The sequence below is a fragment of the Alligator mississippiensis genome, chromosome 5 (genome assembly GCF_030867095.1).
Source record: "Alligator mississippiensis isolate rAllMis1 chromosome 5, rAllMis1, whole genome shotgun sequence".
NCBI lineage: Eukaryota > Metazoa > Chordata > Crocodylia > Alligatoridae > Alligator > Alligator mississippiensis.
This window is the reverse complement of record NC_081828.1, coordinates 92,666,288-92,689,796: the sequence shown is the minus strand read 5'-3', so window position 1 is coordinate 92,689,796 and position 23,509 is coordinate 92,666,288. Positions and strand designations below refer to the sequence as shown.

The following is a 23,509-nucleotide window of genomic DNA, read 5'->3' as shown; positions in this document are numbered from 1 at the left end:
ACTTCACTGTGTTTTGGATTCCTCCAGCAGTACAGTGCAAAACTTCTAGTGAACATCAGACTCTGGCTGTACAGAGAAAGTAGTTCTAAGTGTTATAGCGAGTTTGTGTGACAAACAAGTAAATCCACATTTATACCATGTTAGTCACTGAAAAGGTATAACATTGGAATGACTTGGTCACTCCTGATTCAGGAGTAGTTTGAACCAGTGCTCTGGAGGTGAAAGATCTCATCCCGTTACCCATCCAGGAATCACCTAAACACTGTAATCCTGTTGATTTCACTTTTGATTGCAGTTATTTAAGATCTCCTTATAGATTTCACTCATTTTATCTTCTATAGGATCATCTGAGATCATTCAGGAAAATGCATAGAGCATAGACCAATAGGTGTGTCCACACCTAGCAGTAAGTAATCAGAACTCTTGGGGAAGTGATATCTTTTATTAAACCAACTAGATAGTTACAAAAAAAATCTTTATTTGCAAGCTTTCAGGCACACTTCCTCAGGCATAGGAGAGTGCAAAGATTATAAAATTTCTCCCAGGTTGAAATGAAAATCCATATTTCACAGGAGAGCTGAAAGGTGGTGTATGATCTCCTGATTGGAAAAGTTAATTTTATGCAAAATAAGCTCAGGTAAAAGTTGGAGCAGTCTATTTACCTCAGAGTTGTCTGATGGCAAGCAGGATGCTGAATTATGCTTCTTTCTTTTATGATATTTCATATTTCACAGGAGGATGGGTGATGGAAGGCTCTCCTGGGCAAGGAATTTCTCTTATGTTGTGACTACTCTGTGAACATACAAATTTGGCTTGAAACAAAAGGCTGGAGCAAGGGTGTCAGCTTTCAGGTCTCAAGGTGTTGAATTTTGGTTCCTTGTTATAAAATTATGAAGTTTTCATTTTAAAATAGCTAATTTTGATATCTTCCATGTTTCAGGAGTACAGGTTGTAGCCATGTTGGTCTGCAGGCAAAAGTAATCAGAACTCTTGGGGAGGTAATATCTTTTATTAGACCAGCTAGATAGTTGCAAAAACATTTCCTTATTTGCAAGCTTTTGGGCACATGTGCCCTTCCTCAGGCGTAGGAGAGTGCAAATATTGTACATTTGCATGCTCACAGAGCAGTCAGAACACAAAAACAATTTCTTGCCCAGGAGAGCCTTCCATCACCCATCCTCCTGTGAAATATGAAATACCATAACAAGAAAGAAGCATAATTCAGCATCCTGCTTGCCATCAGACAACTCTGAGGTAAATAGACTGCTCCAACTTTTACCTGAGCCTATTTTGCATAAAATGAGCTTTTCCAATCAGGAGATCTTACACCACCTTTCAGATCTCCTGTGAAATATGGATTTTCATTTTGACCTGGGAGAAATTTTGCAATCTTTGCACTCTCCTATGCCTGAGGAAGGGTGAGTGTGCCTGAAAGGTTGCAAATAAAGACTTTTTTGCAGCTATCTAGTTGGTCTAATAAAAGATGCATCCACCCCCAGTATGCTTATATCTCCCAGTGATGTTGCCATTTAGCAGGAGGGTTATTTTAGGCAGAAATTTCCTATTATAATAGGGATTTCTGCTACAACTGGTAACACATTACCTACCTGTAAAAAGCTAAAAGAAATCTTCTGTACTGTATGTACTGGATATAGCAGTGTGGTTATAGATCTCAAAATAATGTTGGGCTAGCATCTCAGCTGTTATAAATTAATATAAATCTGTTGGCATTAGCTTGCTGAAGCTGGTGGAGCCAATATGATGAAATAGATCATTTATATACACATCAGCTGAGGATCTGGCTCCTTGCCATACTAGATGTTAAGCATGTTTATTCAATTTCCAGCTTTGCCCCAAACTGCCTTATGACCTTGAGAAAGTTACAGACTGTTTCAGTTCCTCCACCTTTAAAGAGAGGCATAATAAACTCCTTTTCTCTTTGTCCCTGGTTAGACAGGAAGTTATTTGTGGTTGTGCATACCACAATTGGTCCCCAGCCATATAAGCAATGATTTATTGATATTACTGTTCTAAACATTGACCAGTTAAAGAACAATGATTTTTCTTTTTTAGTAGCTGGGTTCACTTCTTTTGTCTCCATCCATACAACCCACATGTAAAGGTATTGGTACTTAATTTCGCACTACACTGATAATGGTGGTTACTGAGTCTTCTATTAGTTGGCCATTATTCTTTAGTTTAAAAACCTGTAAAATCTGTTTCCTGCCCTGATATACTGACAACCTAGTTTTTTAAGTTACATTATTCTCTAAATTAATTCTTCCTCTTTACTAAGAGAAATTTAGGGTCTCAACCATAACCACTTTAAGTATCAGGTTTAGAGACTGACATTAGTGTTCTTAGCAGTAAAAGAGTTTAGGTGAAATAATGGTGTATAAGATTAGCACGTGCCAGTTCCTCTGGACGCTGTACTGGTTATACATTACATCAAATTGCTACGGGTATATTGCATATTATCCATAGGATACACTGCATTCTTTGAAATACAAGCATCAAATTAAATATCTGGTGTGTACTATAGTATATGTGCATAAGCAAGTATACTGATATTCAATAAGTTTGTAAATTAATATGGATATAAATATATAAAACTTTTGAGTACAGTATAAGGAATTTAGTTGCTTGAATTTGGAAAGACAAATTATGTAGATCAACCTAAAGAAGCATCAGATAAGCTGCTATACATTTAATTTTGAATAAATAAAATTAATTATATTCAATAAATAGCATAAGCATAAATTAAACATCAGATAATGTAATTATGTTAGATTATATATAGAAATTATAAATTTATTATGCATTAATATTAATATTGGAATTAATTTCATTTAAAAAATTGGCTATAAACTATGCCTGTTTTGCATGTTATTGCTTCATTATTAAGGTGATAAGTGAAACCCCATTGTAAGCCTTTTTTGTAACCCAATGCCCATTCTTCCACAAACTTCAAACCCCTCTAAAACTTTTACGGTATATATCGAATTCAGAATTGGGAGGGTAACTGTGGCGGCGGGACCAGCCCTTAGGGGCTGGAAGTGCCAGGGACAGACCCTGGCACTCCCAGAAGAGGGCCCAGAGACCCCAGCACCACAGAAAACTTACCCAGGAGGCAGACCAGGATGGAGAAGGAGCCGTACAAGCCAGTGCTGCACCGGCTTTTCAAGTGGCTATCAATCAAGCTGGGCAGCAGCTAGCTGATGACGTCAGCTGTGACCACCACCCGGAAGATTTAAAAATGCTAGCAGAAGCTGGGTAGGGAGGGGAAGGAAGGAGGTGAGATGCCAAGCTTACCAAGGAGTGACTCCGACAAACTGAACCCCCACATGACCCTGCCCTGTTGAGAACAGGATGGGGCAGCAGTTGGGAGCCAGGCGAGGCCTCCCAACCCCAAGCTCTACAGAAAGGGGCTCAGGGTTGGCCACCACCCCCAGAGCATAGGCCAGGCATATTCAACCCTGCACCTGCGGTGGGACCCTCAGACACAGGCCCAGCGCAGGGGTGGAGCCAGGATAAGGAGCAGGAACAAAGGGCAGACTATGGCCGCAAGCCTGCACTTCAAGCGGAGGCCGAGGAGTTAGGGACTCATCAGCTGGATACAGGAAGCCATGGTCAGGAGCTGGCACAGTGGCTCAACGACGCTTACAGTTGGCGAGTGGATGGGGTGTAGGGGAGGCGGAGCCCAGGACCAACTACAATGAGTCTGTGAGTACCTCCATCTCTGGGCCAGGGACAAGAACACTACTGAACCCCTCCTTTAGTTACAGCTCCATCAAGTCATGGCAGGAAAGTTGGGAAGATACCCACAGCACCAACTGAGGGCGCCAGAGTAGTGCACTGGCTGGGAAGCGTCATTAGAGGATCAGTGATCCTGACCCAGCAGAGGCAGTCATGCAGTCGACAGCCATGGCCCACACAGAGCTCCTAACCCAGGTTATCCAAGCAATAGGAGAAGTGCTGGAGATGTAGCAAAGACAAGGGGTGCATCAACTGGAATGGATGCAGCAGAACGCGTCCTTTTTTAAGATGCCCCAGGTGACTAGAGACGATGACCCAGATGACTATATAGAGGCATTTGAGTGAACGGCCGTGCAGGCCTGGCTGGATCACTTGCAGTGGGCCCACCAGTTACGTGCCCTAGTCGTCAATAAAGACCAGGCAGCATATTGGGCGTTGTTGAGAAAGGAGGCCCACAATTATGGAACTGTAAAGGTGGCCATGCTGTACAGGCTAGAAATATTGCTCAAGAGCTACAGAAAAGCCTTCCGGGCCCGAAAGGCAAAAGACGCCAAGAGGCCTCATAGCCTCCTGTCATACCTGAGGGACGCTCTGAACAAATGGCTCCCAGGGAACTGGTTCAATTGGGAGGGAGTGATAGATCAAGTCCTACTGGAGCACTTCCTATGGGACCTAGAAGACGAGACGCAGACATGGGTGAAATGACACCAGTCACGGAGTTGTGAGAAGGCGCTCTGCCAAGCAGAGGCATTCTTCATCTCGGACAATGAGCATGGCTGTGGTCAGGGATTACACTCCCTTGCAGTGAACCCTGTATGGGAGGAGAAGAAGATGGGGCCCCAGAAGGGGACAACAAGAGGCATGGTTTGCTACCACATGGCAAGCTCGGTCGTTCTCTAGGGAGTACGGACTTGGCCTGAGTGATTTGAGCCATGGGGTGGCGCCAGTCCTTTGTCCCAGGGACAAGCCCAGGGAAGCAAAGCAAGGTGAATCCACGGACTGCAGTATCGGGTTGGCGTTGCAGGAGGGGGGATGGGAACATCCAGTGATGATGGCGTGGATTGGTGACCAAGCAGTGCGGGTGACCTTAGACACTGGGTGCTCACAATCGCTGCTCCACACAGACCTGGCATCAAAGGCCAGCATGAAGAAGGCCAGACCCCTCATTATGACACGTATCATGGGTGGAGAAATGCACTTTGAGAGCTGCTTTCTGTCTTCTAGGGTGATGGAGTTTCAAGGCAAGTTGAGGGTCAGGTTGGCCCCAGCATTGGCCTGCGAGATGATCACAGGCCATGAATGGGACCCAATCTACATGGTGCTGGAGCTGGTGAAAGCGACAAAGGAAGAGAGGAAACACCTGCGGAGAGGTGAAGGCTGGGCAGGGGAAGTGAATCCCCATCAGGGAGGAGACGAGAAGACATGCATAAACCTGGATCAGGTGGATAGCACAGCTCAGTTTCGACAGGCCCAGCAGGAAGACCCAGAACTGCAATGATTGGTGGACGATGACCCAGGAGAAGGGACATGGATGAGAACAGCCCACTACGAGGTAAAGGGGGGTCTTCTATATCGGGTTCAGCGGGGGCAAGAAACTGGGGCTGAGAGACGCCAGTTGGTGGTACCAAGCCTGTTCTGCCAGCAAATCTGGTGGTTGGTACATGACACCCCATTGGGAGGTCGTCTGGGGTGCAGCAAGATGAGGGCACGGATTATCTGCAATTTGTTCTGGCCCCATTTGCAAGACGATGTAGAACGATGGGGTGCCGCATGTCCTGAGTGCCAAAGAACTCAAGAGCGGAGGCCACCGAAGATCCCCTTTATAGCCTATGACAGTAATTGAGACACCCTTCTCATGGGTCACATTAAATATTGTGGGAACCCTGCTGAGGTCTCACGCGGGACACCAATACATACTAGTCCTGGTGGACTATGCCACATGATTCCCAGAAGTGATACCACTCAGGCCGATCACAGCAACCTAGGTGGCAGGGGAGTTATTAAAATGGATCGCCCAAGTAGGGATACCTCATGAGATACTCACTGACCAAGGAACCAATTTTATGTTGGGGGTAATGAAGGCTCTGTGCAACACCTGAGGCATTACCCATTTGAAGACATCCATATACCACCCCAAGTCCAACAGGCTAGTGGAGAGGTTTAATGGAACAATCAAGAGAATGCTCTGGAGGTGTGCACAGGAGGACCCACACAAACGGGACACGGTGCTAACACCACTGTTGCTTGCACTACATGATGCCCCCCAGGAATTGACTCAATACTCACCCTTCCAGCTCATATATGGACACAACCGACAGGGGCTGTTAAATATGGTCAGGGAAGAATGGGAGAGACCAGTGGGACCCAGGCCCAAAGTCAAAGGCTATTGGGAGGAGCTTCAGGAACACCTGCATAGAGCACAAAAGATCACAAACCAGAATCTGAGAGTGTCATAAGGGTGGCAGAAAGCCCAGTAAGATCAGGGGACAAAGCCAAGAGTATTTCTACCTGGGGATATGGTGCTGGTTCTGCTTCCTACATCTATGAACAAACAGCTTGCAACGTGGCAAGGACCGTTCAAGGTGATCAGACAAGTGGGGCCTGTGGACTATGAGGCCTTTAAAACTGGACACTTGTGGGAGTGCCAAATCTACCACATCAGCCTACTCAAGAAGTGGAAGACACCACAAGGGTGGATAGCATAGCATTACGAAGAGGATGGGGAATTAGGGCCCCCTTCTCTGGAATTAAGGACCAGTGAGGTATCCAGGGTGCAAGTCCAGTTTGCGGAAGATCTGAGCAATGCTGGAAATTGGCCAAGGTGGTGAAAACCTTCCAGGATGTGTTCTAGGAGACCCCTGGACAGGCTAGAGGAGTGGAGCACGAGATTAGAACCCCACCAGGCACACTGGTCAGAAAAGGGTGGCGACTCATACCCCAACAGCTACAAGAAGAGGTCCAGCAAGAGATGGATAAGATGCAGAAGCAGGGCATCATCCGTCCATCACAGAGCCCCTGGCGCAGCCCCATAGTGTCTGTCGCCAAACCCGAGTTGCTTTGCTTGTGCATCAACTATCAAAAATTGAATGCGTTGGCAACCTTTGATGCTTTCCCCATGCCCCATATGTCCCACCTCCAGGAGAAAATAGGGGAGGCGAGATTTTTATCCACCATAGACCTAGCCAAGGGATACTGGCAAATCCCTATGAAGCCCTCAGATTGTGCTAAAACAGCCTTTGGAACACCTTAGGGCTCATTCAAATTCCAATGAATGCCATTTGAACTAAATGAGGCTGCAGCCATTTTCCAAAGGCTGATGGACTCCCTATTGGCCCCACATGTGGCTTATGCAGCCACCTACATTGACTACGTAGTCATCTTCACTACAGAGTGGACACAACACCCCCACGTGCTGAAAGCCATCCTAGGAGAGCTGAGAGCAGCCGGGATGACAGCTAATCCCAGAAAATGCAAAATGGCAGGTCACAAAATCAGATATTTGGGATTTTGTGTGGGTCAAGGGATGATCAGGCCCCTGAAGGACAAAGTTGAGGCGATACATTGCTTTCAACAGCCATGTAACTGGCGACAACTACGATCATTCCTAGGGCTCATCAACTATTATTGGAGGTTCATACCACACTTTGCAGATGCACCCCTAGCAGATGCCCCAAGAAGAATAGCAACAAAGGCCCCCAACGTACTCCAGAAATGTCTAAAAGTTTTGAGAGCTTAAAGGAGGCAATATGTAAAGATGTAGTGGTACACACCCCTGATTTTGCAGCACCTTTTATCTTGCAGACCGCCGCATCCAGCAGAACCTTGGGAGCAGTTCTGCTACAACAATAGCAGAACCAGTGTGCCAGGGAGGCACGTAAAAAGTGGAAACAGGGAGAGGGCACCAAAGAGGAGTATACCTCCTCTGCTCGTGCTTGTAGGGAGGCAGTTAGACGGGCCAAAGCTACCATGGAGCTGAGGATGGCATCCCAAGTAAAGGACAACAAGAAATTGTTTTTTAGCTATATAGGGAGTAAAAGGAAGACCCAGGGAGGAATAGGACCCCTACTAATTGGGCAGAAGCAATTGGTGACGGACAGGGGGGACAAGGCTGAACTCCTCAATGAGTTCTTTGCCTCAGTGTTCCTAAGAGAGGGGCACGACAAGTCTCTCACTGGGGTTGTAGAGAGGCAGCAGCAAGGTGCCAGACTACCATGCATAGACCCTGAGATGGTGCAGAGTCACTTGGAAGAACTGGATGCCTTTAAGTCGGCAGGCCCGGATGAGCTCCATCCGAGGGTACTGAAGGCACTGGCTGACATCGTTGCACAGCCACTGGCAGGAATATTTGAACGCTCGTGGCGCATGGGCCAAGTCCCGGAGGACTGGAAAAGGGCCAATGTGGTCCCCATTTTCAAGAAGGGGAGGAAGGAAGACCCGGGAACTACAGGCCAGTCAGTCTCACCTCCATCCTTGGCAAAGTCTTTGAAAAAATTATCAAGGCTCACATTTGCAAGAGCCTGGCAGGACAAATTATGCTGAGGGGGAACCAGCACAGGTTTGTAGCAGGCAGATCATGCCTGACTAATCTAGTCTCTTTTTATGACCAGGTTACGAAATGCCTGGACACAGGAGGAGGGGTGGATGTTGTATACTTAGACTTCAGGAAGGCCTTCGATACGGTATCCCATCCCATACTGGTGAACAAGTTAAGAGGCTGTGACTTGGATGACTACACAGTCCGGTGGGTGGCGAATTGGCTAGAGGGTCGCACCCAGAGAGTCATGGTGGATGGGTCAGTTTCAACCTGGAAGGGTGTGGGCAGTGGGGTCCCGCAGGGTTTGGTCCTTGGACCGATACTCTTCAATGTCTTCATCAGCGACTTGGACGAGGTAGTGAAGTGTACTCTGTCCAAGTTTGCGGATGACACAAAGCTATGGGGAGAAGTGGACACGCCAGAGGGCAGGGAACAGCTGCAAGCAGACCTGGACAGGTTGGACAAGTGGGCAGAAAACAACAGAATGCAGTTCAACAAGGAGAAATGCAAAGTGCTGCACCTAGGGAGGAAAAATGTCCAGCACACCTACAGCCTAGGAAATGACCTGCTGGGTGGCACGGAAGTGGAAAGGGATCTTGGAGTCCTAGTGGACTCCAAGATGAACATGAGTCGGCAGTGTGACGAAGCCATCAAAAAAGCCAATGGCACTTTATCGTGCATCAGCAGATGCATGACGAATAGGTCCAAGGAGGTGATACTTCCCCTCTATCGGGCACTGGTCAGACCACAGTTGGAGTACTGCATGCAATTCTGGGTGCCACACTTCAAGAAGGAGGCAGATAACCTGGAGAGGGTCCAGAGAAGGGCCACTCGTATGGTTAAGGGCCTGCAGACCAAGCCCTACGAGGAGAGACTAAAGAACCTGGACCTTTTCAGCCTCCACAAGAGAAGGTTGAGAGGCGACCTTGTGGCTGCCTATAAGTTCATCATGGGGGCACAGAAGGGAATTGGTGAGTATTTATTCACCAAGGCGCCCCCGGGGGTTACAAGAAATAATGGCCACAAGCTAGCAGCGAGCAGATTTAGATTGGACATTAGGAAGAACTTCTTCACAGTTCGAGTGGCCAAGGTCTGGAACGGGCTCCCAAGGGAGGTGGTGCTCTCCCCTACCCTGGGGGTCTTCAAGAGGAGGTTGGATATGCATCTAGATGGGGTCATCTAGACCCAGCACTCTTTCCTGCCTATGCAGGGGGTTGGACTCGATGATCTATTGCGGTCCCTTCCGACCCTAGCATCTATGAATCTGTGAAACAATGGGAGGAGATGAGCGTCCCGTAGCATTTGCTAGCCATAAGCTTAACACAGCTGAGGTCAGGTACGCTACCATAGAGAAAAGGTGCTTAGCAGTACTCTGGGTGATAAAGTATTTTGGATCCTATCTCCTGAGCTGGGAGTTTTTAGTAGTGGGGCATTGTCCCTGACTACAGCAGTTGACTACAATGGTTGAGCCCATATAGAAAACGCCCGGATAACCTGCTGAGCATTGGCCCTACAACTGATCAAACTTATGGGGGTGCACCGCCCCGACAACCTCATGGCTGACTTCCTTTCCAGGTATATTAGCGAAGATGATCCAGCACAGGAAATGCGGTGAGCACAGAGGCAACACCAGCTGACAGCATAAGATTGATGAAATGTCAAGACACCACAAGACAGCTTAAGGGGTGAGGTCTGTGGCGGCAGGGCCCACCCTCAGGGGCTGGAAGCACCAGGGACAGACCCTGATGCTCCTGGAGGAGGGCCCAGGGACCCCAGAACCACAGAAAACTTACCTAGGAGGCAGGCCAGGATGGAGAAGGAGCCGCACGAGCCAGCGCTATGCCGGCTCTTCAAGCGGCTGTCAATCAAGCTGCCACTGTAGGAGATTTAAAAACCCCGGCAGAAGTTGGGTGGGGAGGGGAAGGCAGGAGGCAAGACACCAAGCTCACTGAGGAGTGACTCAGCTGAACCAAACCCCCACACGACCCTGCTCCATCAAGAATGGGTGGGGGCAGCAGTTGGGAGCCAGGCGTGGTGTCCCAACCCCAAGATCTATGGAAACAAGCTTGGGGCTGACCACCACCCCCAAAGTCTAGGCCAGGCATATTCAACCCTATGCCTGCAGTGGGACCCTCAGACGCCAGCCCAGCACAGAGGTGAAGCCAGGATAAGGAGTAGGAGTGAAGGGAAGGCTGCGGCCACAAGCCTGCACTTTGAGCAGAGGCTGAGGAGTTAGGGATCCATCGGCTCGATACAGGAAGCTGTGGTCATATTGTGCCAGTGGCTGTGCACTGGCACAGTGGCTCAACGGTGCTGATGGTTGGCGAGTGGATGGGGTGTAGCGGAAGCGGAGTTCCAGGACAAACTATGAGTCCGTGAGTACCCCTGTCTCTGGGCCAGGGACAAGAACACCACTGAACCCTTCCTTTAGTTACAGTTCCATCAAGTCGTGGCAGGAGAGTTGGGGGCCTGGCCCAGGGAGAGGGGAGATACCCACAGCACCAACTGAGGGCACCACAGTAACTCTGGGGAGGAGTGAGAATTTTTCTAACACGTTTCCAATGAATGAGACAAGACTCTTGATACTTCACAAAAACAATCATTAGAATCCAAAGAGGAACCAAAAAAAAAAAAGAACAACCAAAAAAAAGACACAAAGAAGCTATTTTACAGGATTCTACTGAGTTCTCAATTCCAGCACAGGCATTTGGTGGACTGAAATTTGACATTCCCCTTTCCTGTGTTCTTACTGTAACCTGCAGGCAGGCAGAACACCCAGCACTTCTGAGGAGGTTCCTCCAGAAATCTTATAACAGTGGGGAAGCCATGAGTTCATTGGATTTTTTGTGGTTCGCAATACCCTCCACAGGCTTTGATGCTTCCAGTGAACCTACTTGTGTTCACTCTGGGGGCTGATATTGCAGGGGCTGCTCTCGGCTTTCCAGTGAACTTAAGACTCAGGGGTGACTGCCCCTTTTAAAAGGTTCACACAAGGTGGGGATGGGGCATGAGCTTCTGCAGCTTGTGACAAGTAGGCCTGTTACTTTTTGGCCTGTATCATCATTCTCTATCAGCATGGGCTGCTTGCATAAGTTAAAACAATAACAAAACCCCCCACACTTTATCAGCAGAAGCAGTGTGTTACTTCTACCTGGCTCCACAGGTGACATGTGTATAGATCAGGCACTTCAGTGGGGCTTTGTGGCACTTTTATCTAATAGCTGATCTTTTTATCTAATAGCTGATTGATAAAAGTACCAAAAAGTCCCACTAAAGTGCCCAATCTATACAGAGGTTGGGCAAGCCAGGTCCAACTAACACAATGCCTCTTCTGGGCAGGTGCAGGGCTCAGCCCAGGGGTGTGCAGAGGTTAAAGTAAAGTGCTGTTTTATTTACTTATTTTTTAACTTCTGCAAGCAGCCATGATGTCTAAAGCCTACCAGCCTAAACAGTGTATACCTGCTGGTTGGTATCACGCCACCTGACATCAGAAGAACGGTGGCCAGCAGGATAGAACAATCGAGACAAACTGAAGAAGTGAGGCACCTGCTGGATGACCGTCCCACAGCACACAAATGCCTGAAGTCACATAGGAGCTTCCTCTGCAGCACAAAACCTCTCGATGCCACACACAAGGAGACATGACTACAGGTGTGGAATGAGAGGCTGAAGAAAATACCTGATAGCAGAAAAATGGGCATTCCAGCAGCTGAGTCCTTACCACTAGGGGCTGTTGAACCATGGCAAAGGTGGCAATGTCTCAACCACCTGCGTACCCGAGTCAGATGCTCCAAGAGACTAATGAAGAAGCGGGGCTATACCATGGGTTCAACCACCTGTGACTACAGCGCAGAACCTCTGACTATGAAATACCTGCTGCCATGCCCACTGGTTAAAGGCATGTGTACAATGAAAGACCTTGCAAAGTACAACAAACGAGCACAAGCATGTATAACAAAATTCTCAAATGTGGTGTAGAGAAATGAGAAGATCATACTGTCCAAGTGCCTCACAGTCACTTTGTATGGTTATCCTCCCAACATTCCTCTGAATTAGAGAAGTCGTTTAATTTTACACATGAAGACCAGAGACTCTCAATGGATGAATCAGTTTTTTTCAAAAGCCTGTACAAGAAGTGAGAATTGAACTGAGCTGGGAGTCAAACATGAGACCCTTCCCTTTCACGGCAGACTGTCCTTTGTAGCAAGAAGTGAAGTTTGTAAACTGAAACAGCATAATAGAACTTCCTAAGGGTTATAGGGCCATGGTATGCAGAGCCAGGAACCCACTCTCCCACTGAGACTAAGGAAAACTGATTATGTCCCTCAGTGTTACTTGATGCATATCACAGGAACATGAGACATTTTCCTTCTCAAGTTCCCAGGTCTTTCTGTTCTCAACCTTCATATCGCCCTTCCTCTCTCCATACAGTCCATAAGAGGTAATCTCCTGGGTTTAAACTGTGAAGCAGGGAGTTACACATTTAGACAGCACCTCTCTGTGAGGGCCTTCCAAACAAAAATTTTCAAGGGTGGGACTCTTGCCTTATGGACCTCTGAATCAGTAGGACTCCGCCTATGATGGTGTGGATAGCAGGAAGGTTTGTGGTTCTAGCAGGGTCTGTCGGACTGGTTTCCTGTCCTGTGAATTGCCTTTGTTTTTGGTTGGGACAGGATTCTTCTCCTGCAGATTTGATATTCAAACAATAAATTCCTGCACAAAAATGGTAAGGTAAAATGGCATAGCTCAGATTGAGAATTTACATCTCCCTTTAACAATGATAAGTAGTAAAACAAAGTTAGAAATCCAAGGAACTTTGGATAAATGGGTACACTTTTGCAAGAAGTGACCAATTCACACTCTTGTAATCCCCAGAAGACTATATGTTAATTAAATTCTTATAGCTTGTCCAAACAGACAGTGTCAAGGCCCTTTATATTTTACAATATAAGGCCATTAAGTTAAATTCAGAAGGTCTTATTCTTTGCAGTTAAAATTACAGTTGCTAACCACTGGAGAAGCACAGGTATGGTTTGCTAAACCGTGGAATAATCTAATGGAATAATTTGCTTTTGAGGAAAAGTAGTTCCTATAAAATTTTTGTATCATCCTTCAGCAATCCCTCGCAATTGAGGATGATTGTCTTCCATGATTGTCTTTGATAACAAAAAGCAAAGCTCAACTTGACTTGAGCTGGGTCAGGATTTTACCCTAAAGGTTCTTCTGACTGTGTTCAATATAACTGGCAGTGTGCTAAAAAGAATCCAGGATGTTTGTACTAAAATATTTGTACTAAAAGTTATGGCCAAAGTCTCAGGCTTGGGTGACTAAGGGTGTTGTCACATGTTAACTTATGTAACTCTGCTGCCAGGTACCGGTTGGCAGCAACAAGAGCCAGGTTCAAATTTTGAAGTTTTCACTGTGGCTTGAGCCCCCACACAGAAATCTGGGATCATGGAATTTGACTGGAGGGAGTGTCATGCATAAACAAAACTCCCTCTTTGCAAGCACTATAAACACAAAAGAGAGGTTTATTATAGGAAACAAAGGTAAGGAAAACACCAAATGCAATTTGAAACATTATCAACTACAAGGTATATTCAATAGATTCTACCCCTTGGGGAAGATTCCCCCATGCCCAGGCAGTCTGGGACTTGGGGGTCGGAGGGCCTCACCTAAAGGGTTAGTTCCAGGGGTCTGTACTCCTACATCTACCAAGAACATCAGGCTGGACAGGGGGCCCACAGCAGAACCTTATGAATAGGGCCTGTTTTAAATAGTGGGCCCAGCTTGTGATGCAACAGCTCCTTTAATCTTGGACCCCCACTCCCGCATACCTCCCTGCTGCTGATTGATGGAGAGCACATGACTTATGAAGAGAAGCGGAGGGAACTGAGCTTATTTAGTTTGCAGAAAAGACGACCGGGTGTAAGGATTTAATAACAACCTTCAACTACCTGAAAGGTCGTTCTAAAGAGGATGGAGCTAGACTGTTGTCAGTGGTGGCAGATGACAAAACAAGGAGCAATGGTGTCAAGCAAAGGCCTCAAAGGAAGTTGAGGCTGCTATTATGAAAAACTTTTTCATGAGGAGGGTACTGAAGCTCTGGAACAAGTTACCCAGGACATTGTGAAATCTCCATCCTTGGAGGTTTTTAAGACCTAGTTAGACAAAGCCCTGGCTGGGATGTTGTAGTTGGGGATGGTCCTGGTTTGAGCAGGCGACTGGACTAGTTTACCTCCTGAGGTCCCTTCTAACCTTAATTTTCCTCTGAGCAGGTTAGAGATAATCCTGTTTCATCGAGAACTCTCTCTAACTGGTTCTGGGTTGCCCATGTTACAGTTATATACGACTGCTCCACAGGCCCAAAACCAGTTGGGAGAGGTACTTCAGCATTCTAGGAGGCACTGCTCCCACAGCTGCTCCATCTTCCACAGTGACAGTGGGGGTAGTCAGGGGAACACCTAAAAGTAACAATCCCTCCTCCCCATCCATTCTGGGCACTTTTTGGCCCCCAGGCCTCCTCCTGTCTGCCCTCCCGCCCCCCCCCCACACACCCTAGGGGGTCCTCCCTGCCCCTTAGGATTCCCACTCTGCTCACCCCTGTGTCCCTCTCCCCCCCCATCACCCCCCCCGCCCCAGCCTCACAACACGCCAGTAGCAACTGGCATTGTCCTGGAGGGGTAAGCAGGGAAGGGAAACCTGCCTGCAGCCACTACTATTACCACCAAGCTGAAGCTGCTCTCCAGACTTAGCCTGGCCCAGATAGTGGCAGCACTGGTGCACAGGTTCCCCTTTCCTACCTGCTCCCCCAGGTCAGTAATGGGAGCTGCAGGTAAATCAGGAGCTGCTGGGGTAGGAATTGGGAGTGGGGATCTTGGGTGCAGGGAGACAGGCAGGCCTGATCTTGGAGCACAGGGGAGCCAGGTGGCATAGCAGGCCTGATGAAGGCTGGTGTGGGGGAGGGGATCAGGTGATGGCTCCCCACATCAGGCCTGCCATTCGCCTGCCCCACCTTGAGCCTGCTGCACCCTCCCCCACTCTGCACTCCTGGATCAGGGCTGCCCCCCTCACATATACCCCATATCCTTGCTCACTGATCACCCAGGAGCTCCTGGCTTACCTGCAGCTCTCAGCACTGTCCTGGGGGAGCAAGCAGGGAAGGGGAAGCTATCTCCCACCATTGCCACCACTCAGCCTGGAGGGCAGCCACAGCCTGGTGGCAGCGGTTGGGTTCCCCTTCCTTGCTTGCTCCTCTGGGATGGCCCTGAGAGCTGCAGGTGAGCCAGGAACCCATGGGGTGGGGGTTGGGAGAGTCCTGAGGGTTCCCCGCAAAGGGTGGGGGGGCCGTGGGAGAGTCCTTGAGTGGCAGATAGAGAGCCCCAGAGGTGGGGTGAGGGGGTGGAAGGGCAGCAGTGGCCCAGATCCTGGCTTGCAGAAGGAGGGGTTCACGGGCTCAATCCAGGAGGCAGCAAGGACTGAGACTGCAGGCAGGCAGGGGCTGGCAGGCCTGATGGGACCCTGCCAGTTCTGGCTGCCCACAGTCTGGACCACCTACCCTGCCCCTGGGAGCAGGAGATCTGTGCAGACACCAAACCAGGTTGGGTCCTAGTTACTCTCCTGCTTGCCAGCCCTCTAAGGGCAGGTGAGATCAGTGCAAGTTACAGGGGATAGTAAACCTTAACATGCAACTGTTCAAATCACATGTTAATTTTAACACCCATAAAAACTAGCATGTGCTAAGTGTAATGTGTAATAAGAGCCTAAAGTTAAGTTCCCAAATCTGTGTTAAAACCCCTACACTAAAGCAGCCAGAAACACTGAGTACCCAGGTAACCAAATGAAACCCATGTAGGCACACAGCTCTGTAACGTTTGACACATATATGTTCTTACAGTTTGGGGGGTCTTTGCTCAATTTTTATTAATAACTTATGTTTTTAAAAAGCTAAGGTGATCATCCCTTGTAAAGACTTTTAACCTTCCTGTTAAAGCCTATGCAGAATTGCACTGTAAGGGCAGCTTTATGCAAAGGGCTGCAGCAACAAAATGGCAATGGAAAATATACATACTCATCTATCCACTCACACTATACTTACCCCAGTAAGATGCCCTGCTAAAGCCATTTAAACAAGAGCATTATTATTTAGTCTAGAAAAAGTCATTTTAATATTAAAGTAGCCATTCCACTGTTCTGAGACAGTACTGCACTGATGGTCCTAGCAGGAGTTTCAGAAAGAAAACCCATTGAAGTGAATGGGCTGTCCAGTTCCCTTTGTTTTGGGTTGTTAGATTTCACAAATTAGGTAGGAATTTGAATTTGCTTTGCATGTGGCTGAGAAGCTTCCAAAGATAAATGTGCATGATGCAGAAAATAGTAGCATTGGCACAATAGCAGGTTCTGCTATGGAGTGTCTGAACCAGTGCACTAGGGTGGGCATGGGGTCCTAGTGTTGGAGGTCCCCTTTTTCTTGGTAAAGAACAGATTCACCTTTGGTATTAATAATTTTCACAGCTTCTTCTTTTCAGGCTTGCCACCATTTGCTGGCCATGTTCCATCCTGTATAATTACGTTCTCCCTGAATGACGCACATACTTCTACTGATGTCATTAGGCCTCCATTGTTCTACTCCAGAGACAGCTGCATTTCATTGTCAGATGAAATAATTGCTGGAGGCCTGTACTCACTCCAGAGTTTGTAATTATGTAAAAGTGTATGGAGGTCTCTGAAAGGTGACATCTAAATTAATAAATCTAAGTATGGGATGGGGTAGGAGAAATATTTTCAACTAAGAAGTCTTTAAACAAACATTTTTAATTTTTGAAGTTTTCCTTTCTATTTTCTTTCCTTCCCAACATTTTTCCCCTCCCTTTTCTAGTGGGATAAGAAAAAGATGAAAGGGTATGAAGTTAAGAAAGAGTGTGAATGGAAGTGGAGGAACCAAAAGAAACCCTAACAAACAAACCAACAAACTGAATACCATATTAAAAATCTTATTTTGTTTAGAATCTTTTTATTGGAAAAATATTGGACATAAATTTGGAATAAAGTGGAAAAGCTGATGTAGTCAAATGTATTCCTGAAGTACAGAAATTACAGTTTTGTATCTTTCAAGCAGGCTTTGAAGAGAGTTACTTGGTAGAGATTTGGTATGTTTAAGGCTGTGTTAGATTATCATCCCTCTCAGCTCTGAGGCTAATATGACTTTCATTCACATGCCTATTTAAATGTATTAAATGGTTGTCAGAGAATCCTGTTAACAGGTTTTGTAATGAGAAGTCTGTACAGACTGATACAGATGGTGACAGCCCTTCACGTTACTGCATGTTGTTTAATATGCTATGGGCCACAGAAATCTTTCTATGCCTCCCTAGCTCCCTTAGGCTTTCAGATGTCATATTTCTGACACAGAGCAAACTGAGCTCCAGATCTCCCATTACTGTGTATTTGGAAGTATATAATGGATCATATTCTGCTCTCAGATGGGCTTTTGCTGGGTTGTGAGAGAGAATAGAATATAGCTCCATGAATTCTTTGTACTGTTTATGCCAGGGAGAAGAGGGGACTATTTAATCACATTGCACTGTAAACATTTTATCCTAGGTAGAAGATGACCTGTTTAATAATAATTGATTTGTAGTCACATGCAATATTGTTAGATAAGATTTTGAGCAAAAATTTTAATCTTCAGTTTTTGTCCTGTAATGGATTGATGAACATCTCCCCTGACCCCCCCCCCCCCCCCAAGCCCAAACTAAAGATGTATTGTTTTGCAATATGGTGGAACACCTCAGACTGAATAAAATCCCTTGTTGACTTGTCTGAAGCAAATAAATGGTCTGATGGCAGATCCTCTGTGTTGCACGTTTGCAGCAGATGCCATTCACTGTTCACTATAACAAGGAGTTGAAAGTAAGGTATTCCCAGAGCCGTTACAGAAAACCAATTTTTTATCAGCTCACTAGCTTTCAGCAATCCAGAGGGTCAAGCCACACTGCAATAAAGGTAGCTCAGGAAAAAAAGGGGGTCTACTGCATGAAAATATATCAGTGGTCTTGTAAACTGCCTGTCTTATAGGAAGTTGCAGAGGTGGCAGCTTAGGCAGTGGTGGAAGCTTGAAGACAGTGGTGAGCCCTAGAAAGCAAGTATGTTGTGAAGAGCCCTAGAAAAAGGAGCTTGAGCAAAAGAACTCCCAGCCTTATGTTTTGTGAGTCCCCGTACATGGCTGTCCCTGTCATGCTGGATCTGCATCTGCCCAGCATACAGGACTGAGTCCAGCTAAAGAGCAGACTACACTTTCAAGACGTAAGTAGAAAAACTATTGTCCATTTCTCCAACCTGTAGGCCATGGAAGCTGGTCGTATAGGAACAATTCCGTTGCTTCTGAAGGTGTCTTGTCTTGCTAACAGTTGTTGCTTAAGTGGAAGATGGAGTCTTTTAGCTATAAAATCCTTTTTTTTTTCTTTGCCTGATGCTGAAATGGAGCTGTTAGCCCATGAGCCTGACTTTGACTTCTTCAGGCTGCAGTTCCTGAAGAGTCCTTCAAACTCACTAGAACTCTTTCAGACTCTGTGTCAGGAAAGTGCCTGTAGCCAGGGCAAGGAAGTCCACAAGATTTAAGTATGTGCTTAACATTTAAGCACGTGCTTAAGTACCTTTCTAAAGCTGCGGAAGAATCCTTGCTGCATGTCAAGGGAGTCTTCTGACAATGCTGAGTGCACCTTTGGCAGATGTGACAATCGGGGTGGGTGTAAAAGGGGGCATTAATGAATGCAGGCCCTGCCTGACAGAGGTGAGTTAACCATGTTCTTGGAACAACTAGCACTTATGCTACTCCTGTCCTAAAACTCATGCACGGCGCTGTTTGGGGATACCTGCCAATGCAAGAATGGCTCAGGTCCCTAGTTTAGGCAACCAAATTAAGATCTTTTGAAGCTTCCTACAGGATTCATTGTGTCTTACGTAGGGATTTCTTTGGCTTTTCCATCACTGTAGATTCTGAGCCTGTTAACTCTATGTGGGAAGGAATCAGAGGCATTTCTGTCAGAAGAATAAGGAATCCCCACTTTCCTGTTAGCTCTTTCACATTCATTTTGCTTTATTTTAACATAATGAAAATCTTTCTGCTTTTCTTCATGAATGTATAAGTTGACACTAATCACTGTTCTGCTGCTAGCTGTCTCTCCGCTTGAATTGCTTTTGGCTGCTTCGACCCTTGAGATGGACCTGCCTTGTCTGTCAGTTTCCAGATCCTGGGTCCTATAGTTCTGCATCCCAGGGTCAGAAAGAATTGCTGAGTTTGGGAACAGGAAAAATAGTTCTGATTAGGGTTTGAATTACAGGGGGACTTTCCCCCCACATAAGAAATGAAAGCCTGCCTATAAAATTTGAAAATCATAGCCTGGGGGGGAGGGCGGGGTCTTCAGATTCATTAGGGCATCATGACGGGCAGCCCAATTTTTTTGCAGACCACTCCCCACCCAAGAGTCAAAGTATAATTCAAACCCTGGTTCTGATTATGATCCATCTCTCTTGAACAGAGGCGCAAAAGAATGGAGTGGTTTGTCATGCCTGATCAAACCTTGTTGGAAGGGATTTTAGTTTCAGAAAATAAAAACCAGGCGTAATTCAGATCCATACCCCTCTTGATGAAACTCCCCTGAAAACTTGGGATTTTTCTAATAAATTCCTGGGGGTTTGACCCACTTCTAACAGAATGCACTGCACAGACCCCTTTTTGCTTTTTTGTCTTTAATTTGCCCTCCCTTTTGCATGATAGCTTTTTATATACATTATTTGTATTGTATTTATTTTTTTTACTTGAATTATCATAGCCATCTCCTCCTTTGAACTATACTAGGATAAGGCCATTTTAAAGGATGCTTTATAATCTGCTTGGTCAATGATTTGTGTACAGTGCAAAGCTCTGCACACACGAATGAGAAAACATCCTAATAAGCTTATTTATAATAAACTCCAAATACAGATTGCCTAAGCAAAGGCTCATGATTATTGTATGCAGTTTTTCAGTGCTGTTGTTTCTGGGGGGTGGGGGAGAATAAATCCTCTTAAGTTCTGCACCTTTATTTGGACAGAATTTGTGTCAAGTGTGTTTGTGCATATGTGCATGAATATAGCAGATTTCAGCAATGCAGCTATGAATATTTTAGTGTGGAGGATGCATGTGCAGTTTTAACAAATCCATGGGGGAATCTTCATGCTTTGAATAGTTTTAAAAAATCTATCCAAAAACTTTCAACTATGTAATGATGTTACCTGAGGTAGCTGGCAAGTTAGGAGAGAAAATGCAGACTGCCAACAAAGGAGTTGGTTTATTCATATGTCTGAGCTACCAGATCAATGCTGACAACTGTAATCATTGGCCTAAAGAGGGGGAGGGTAAAGGAGACTGAATGTTGTAATAGGCCACATCAGACCTGTGTTACTGGTAAAAATCTCTTGTACTATACAGATTATCTAGTTCTCTTGTATCAGAACGCTTTACAAACTTCAGTTGATTTATGCCCTTACAAAACTCCTGTCAGATACACATGTCTCCATTTCTTATGGAGGGCAAAAATCTATGGTGTGATCCATGCTGCAAATGGCTAGGTAATTTAAGAGGAAAGACAGGAAGTCCGACATTTTCCCATTGCTATCCTCATAGTACAACACACTGCTTTTCTCTTCCTGTAGATGGATCATGCATCTTTGGCTAGTGAGCTCCTTCATGGGACACTGGGTGTGGAAATTGGCATGTAGGTCCTTGTAGGCCCCTACCATGGAATTCAGAGAGGTGCCCCTTCCCATGAGCTTTCACAACTTCCCTAGGTTCAGCAGCTTGCAACAAGCGTTCAGCATCCCTGCTGTTCTGGCTTCTTGCCTGCTGGCTAGACTCTTTCCCTGTTACAGAAGCAAACTGCCTGCTTATTGTTCCCAGTGGCTGCTTCTTTCTACCTCTCATTACACAATAGGAAGAGAAGCCAGGGAGCTGTTAAGAGACAGAGCACCTGGACGATGAGACTTGGGAGATAGGGCACAACAGGGACAACTCTTTAACTCATGAGATTATGGGGCTGGCTGCTGTGGTCATGACTTGTAATAATTAGAGTAGCTGAGATGGGATTAAAAAAGAGAAGTTAAAAGCCCACAGGGGAGCAGCTGTGTGTGAGGAGACCCTGTAGACTGGGAGAGCTGAAAAGAATGGAGAAGAGAGTCTAGGGACAGTAGCTGAATCAAAATGGGATCCAGAGGTGTGCCCCCAAGCAGATGGGAGGAGAGACTGAAGAAAAGAAGAGAGCAATTCTAGAGGAAAGGAGCAGAGAGAGTGCATGAAAGAACAGGGTGCCTGAAGCATTGAAATCAGAGCAGGTAAATATTTGTATTCCCCTAGTGTTATGAAACCTAGCCTTGCAGTGTACATAGGGCCAAACCATGGTCCTGAACTGCTGTACCTTTTGAATGTATGTTCTTATAGGGACACAGGTCAAACCTTACTCAGACCCTCTACCCAACCTGTATTTTAGAAGTGTTGGGGATCTACTACTGTCTCATAAGTGTGTCTGCACTGTAGGTTTCACAGTGTAGGGGAGTGATGATGACAAATTGAAGTTGACTGCAAAGAAGACGGGTGAAAAAGTTGGAGAGCGAGGCAAGAAGAAAGAAGGATTAAAATAGAACAATACTATGAGAGATCTGGTTGTCATTCTGTTCTACAGGAACATGGGCGCTAAAAAGTTACAGAAGCCACACTGTTGGCATGCTTTTATAGATATATATCAAGAGTGATAAGAGATGATGCTGCTAAACCTCTGCTAAGTAATGTGAATGGTGGGGTCCCCCAGAGATTCATACTAAGACCTGCTTTGTTCAGCATATTCAGAATTGACCTGAAAAGGGAAGTGCAGAGTGAGGTGGCAAAGTTTACTGCTAATACAAAATTAGTCTGAATAATCAAATCCAAAACTGATGGTGAAGAGTTAACAGGAGGATCTCCCCAAACTGAGTGAGTGAGTGGACAGTAAAACAGCGGATTAAATTAAACACCTGTAAATGCAGAAAATTTCACATGGGATAAATTAGCCAATTCCAAACCTGTCACAATGTATGTATGATTATAATTCATGGAAGAGACCTTAGAGTCCTTCTGGAGAATTATTTAAAAGCATGAGCTCAGCGAGTAGCGGTCGTCAAAAAACTCAGGGATTTTAAGGAATAGTTAAGGAAGCAACTGAAAACAAAATGCAACTGGATGCACACCTTGCTGGGATTATTTGACCCCAGCAGTCTTTCCTGCCCAGAGCAGGGGGCTGGACCTGATGATCTCATGAAGTCCCTTCCAGCCCTAAACTTCTGTGAATCTGTGTGAAAGCATCATTATCTCGTTTATTATTCATGGTATGCCTACATCTTCAGTACTGTGTGTGGTTGTAGACCCGCCCCTCCCCCCCCCCTTCAAAGAGGCTAGAGTAGAACTAGAAGTACAGAGAGTGGAAGCAAAGGTGATCAGGGGGATGGAACAGCTTCCATATGAGGAGGGTCCTGAAAAGGCTGAGACTCTTCAGTTTGGAAGAGATGACTCAGATGGGGATACCATCAAGGATATGAAGGATGATGCTGGAAAAATGAATAGGGGAACTCTTCACTATATTTCATAATGCAAGAACAAGAGGGTAACTGTTAAAGCATCAGATGGCAGATTTAGAACAAAGGAGAGGAACTACCTTTTAACATAAGCATAGTATAATGTAAAGTTCATTGTCATAGGATATATAGTATACTTGTGTCTCAAAGGAGATTGGACAAATTGTCGCTTGTAGGTGTTGTAGGGCTTCAGCCTCTTCTTGATAGGTGCCTTGCCCCCAAGCGACATCAGGGCGAGACTTGGGCTTGGGTGCCACCTAGATGGTATGGGTGCTGCTCCTACTCGCCTTCCACGTCTTTGATGTTCCTTGTTGGGGAAGCAGTTCCCTTCAGGTGGCCCCCACAAGTGAAGAGGTCTCAACCCCAGTCTTTTCTTCGTGGGGCTTCAAACCTCCCCTTTACCCCACTCTTACCACGTTCACGGCCTGGGATGGGTCGGGCCTTCTTGGCCAGTACAGTCTTCCCCCACAGTTGGTTCCTCAGCTTCGGGCCAACTTGAGTACATAAACCTGCCCTGCCTTAGGGCTCACTAAGACTTCACATGAATCTAACTGAAAGCATCCGGCATCTGCAGAT

The 23,509-nt window shown here is 46.2% G+C and overlaps 1 protein-coding gene across 4 annotated transcripts in view; it reads left to right on the top strand.

Moving 5' to 3' along the window:
- Positions 1-23,509, top strand: part of VWC2 (von Willebrand factor C domain containing 2) — a 124,913-nt gene that overhangs the window by 60,771 nt on the left and 40,633 nt on the right. The window contains exon 4 of one of the 4 annotated variants that reach the window (XM_059728592.1): positions 17,169-18,010. The exons of the other annotated variants lie outside the window; for them this stretch is intronic. Coding sequence (XP_059584575.1) covers positions 17,169-17,176 — 8 coding nt within the window. The 3' untranslated portion in view covers positions 17,177-18,010. Of the gene's footprint in view, positions 1-17,168; positions 18,011-23,509 lie in introns of those variants that run through there. 4 annotated transcript variants of the gene reach the window in all.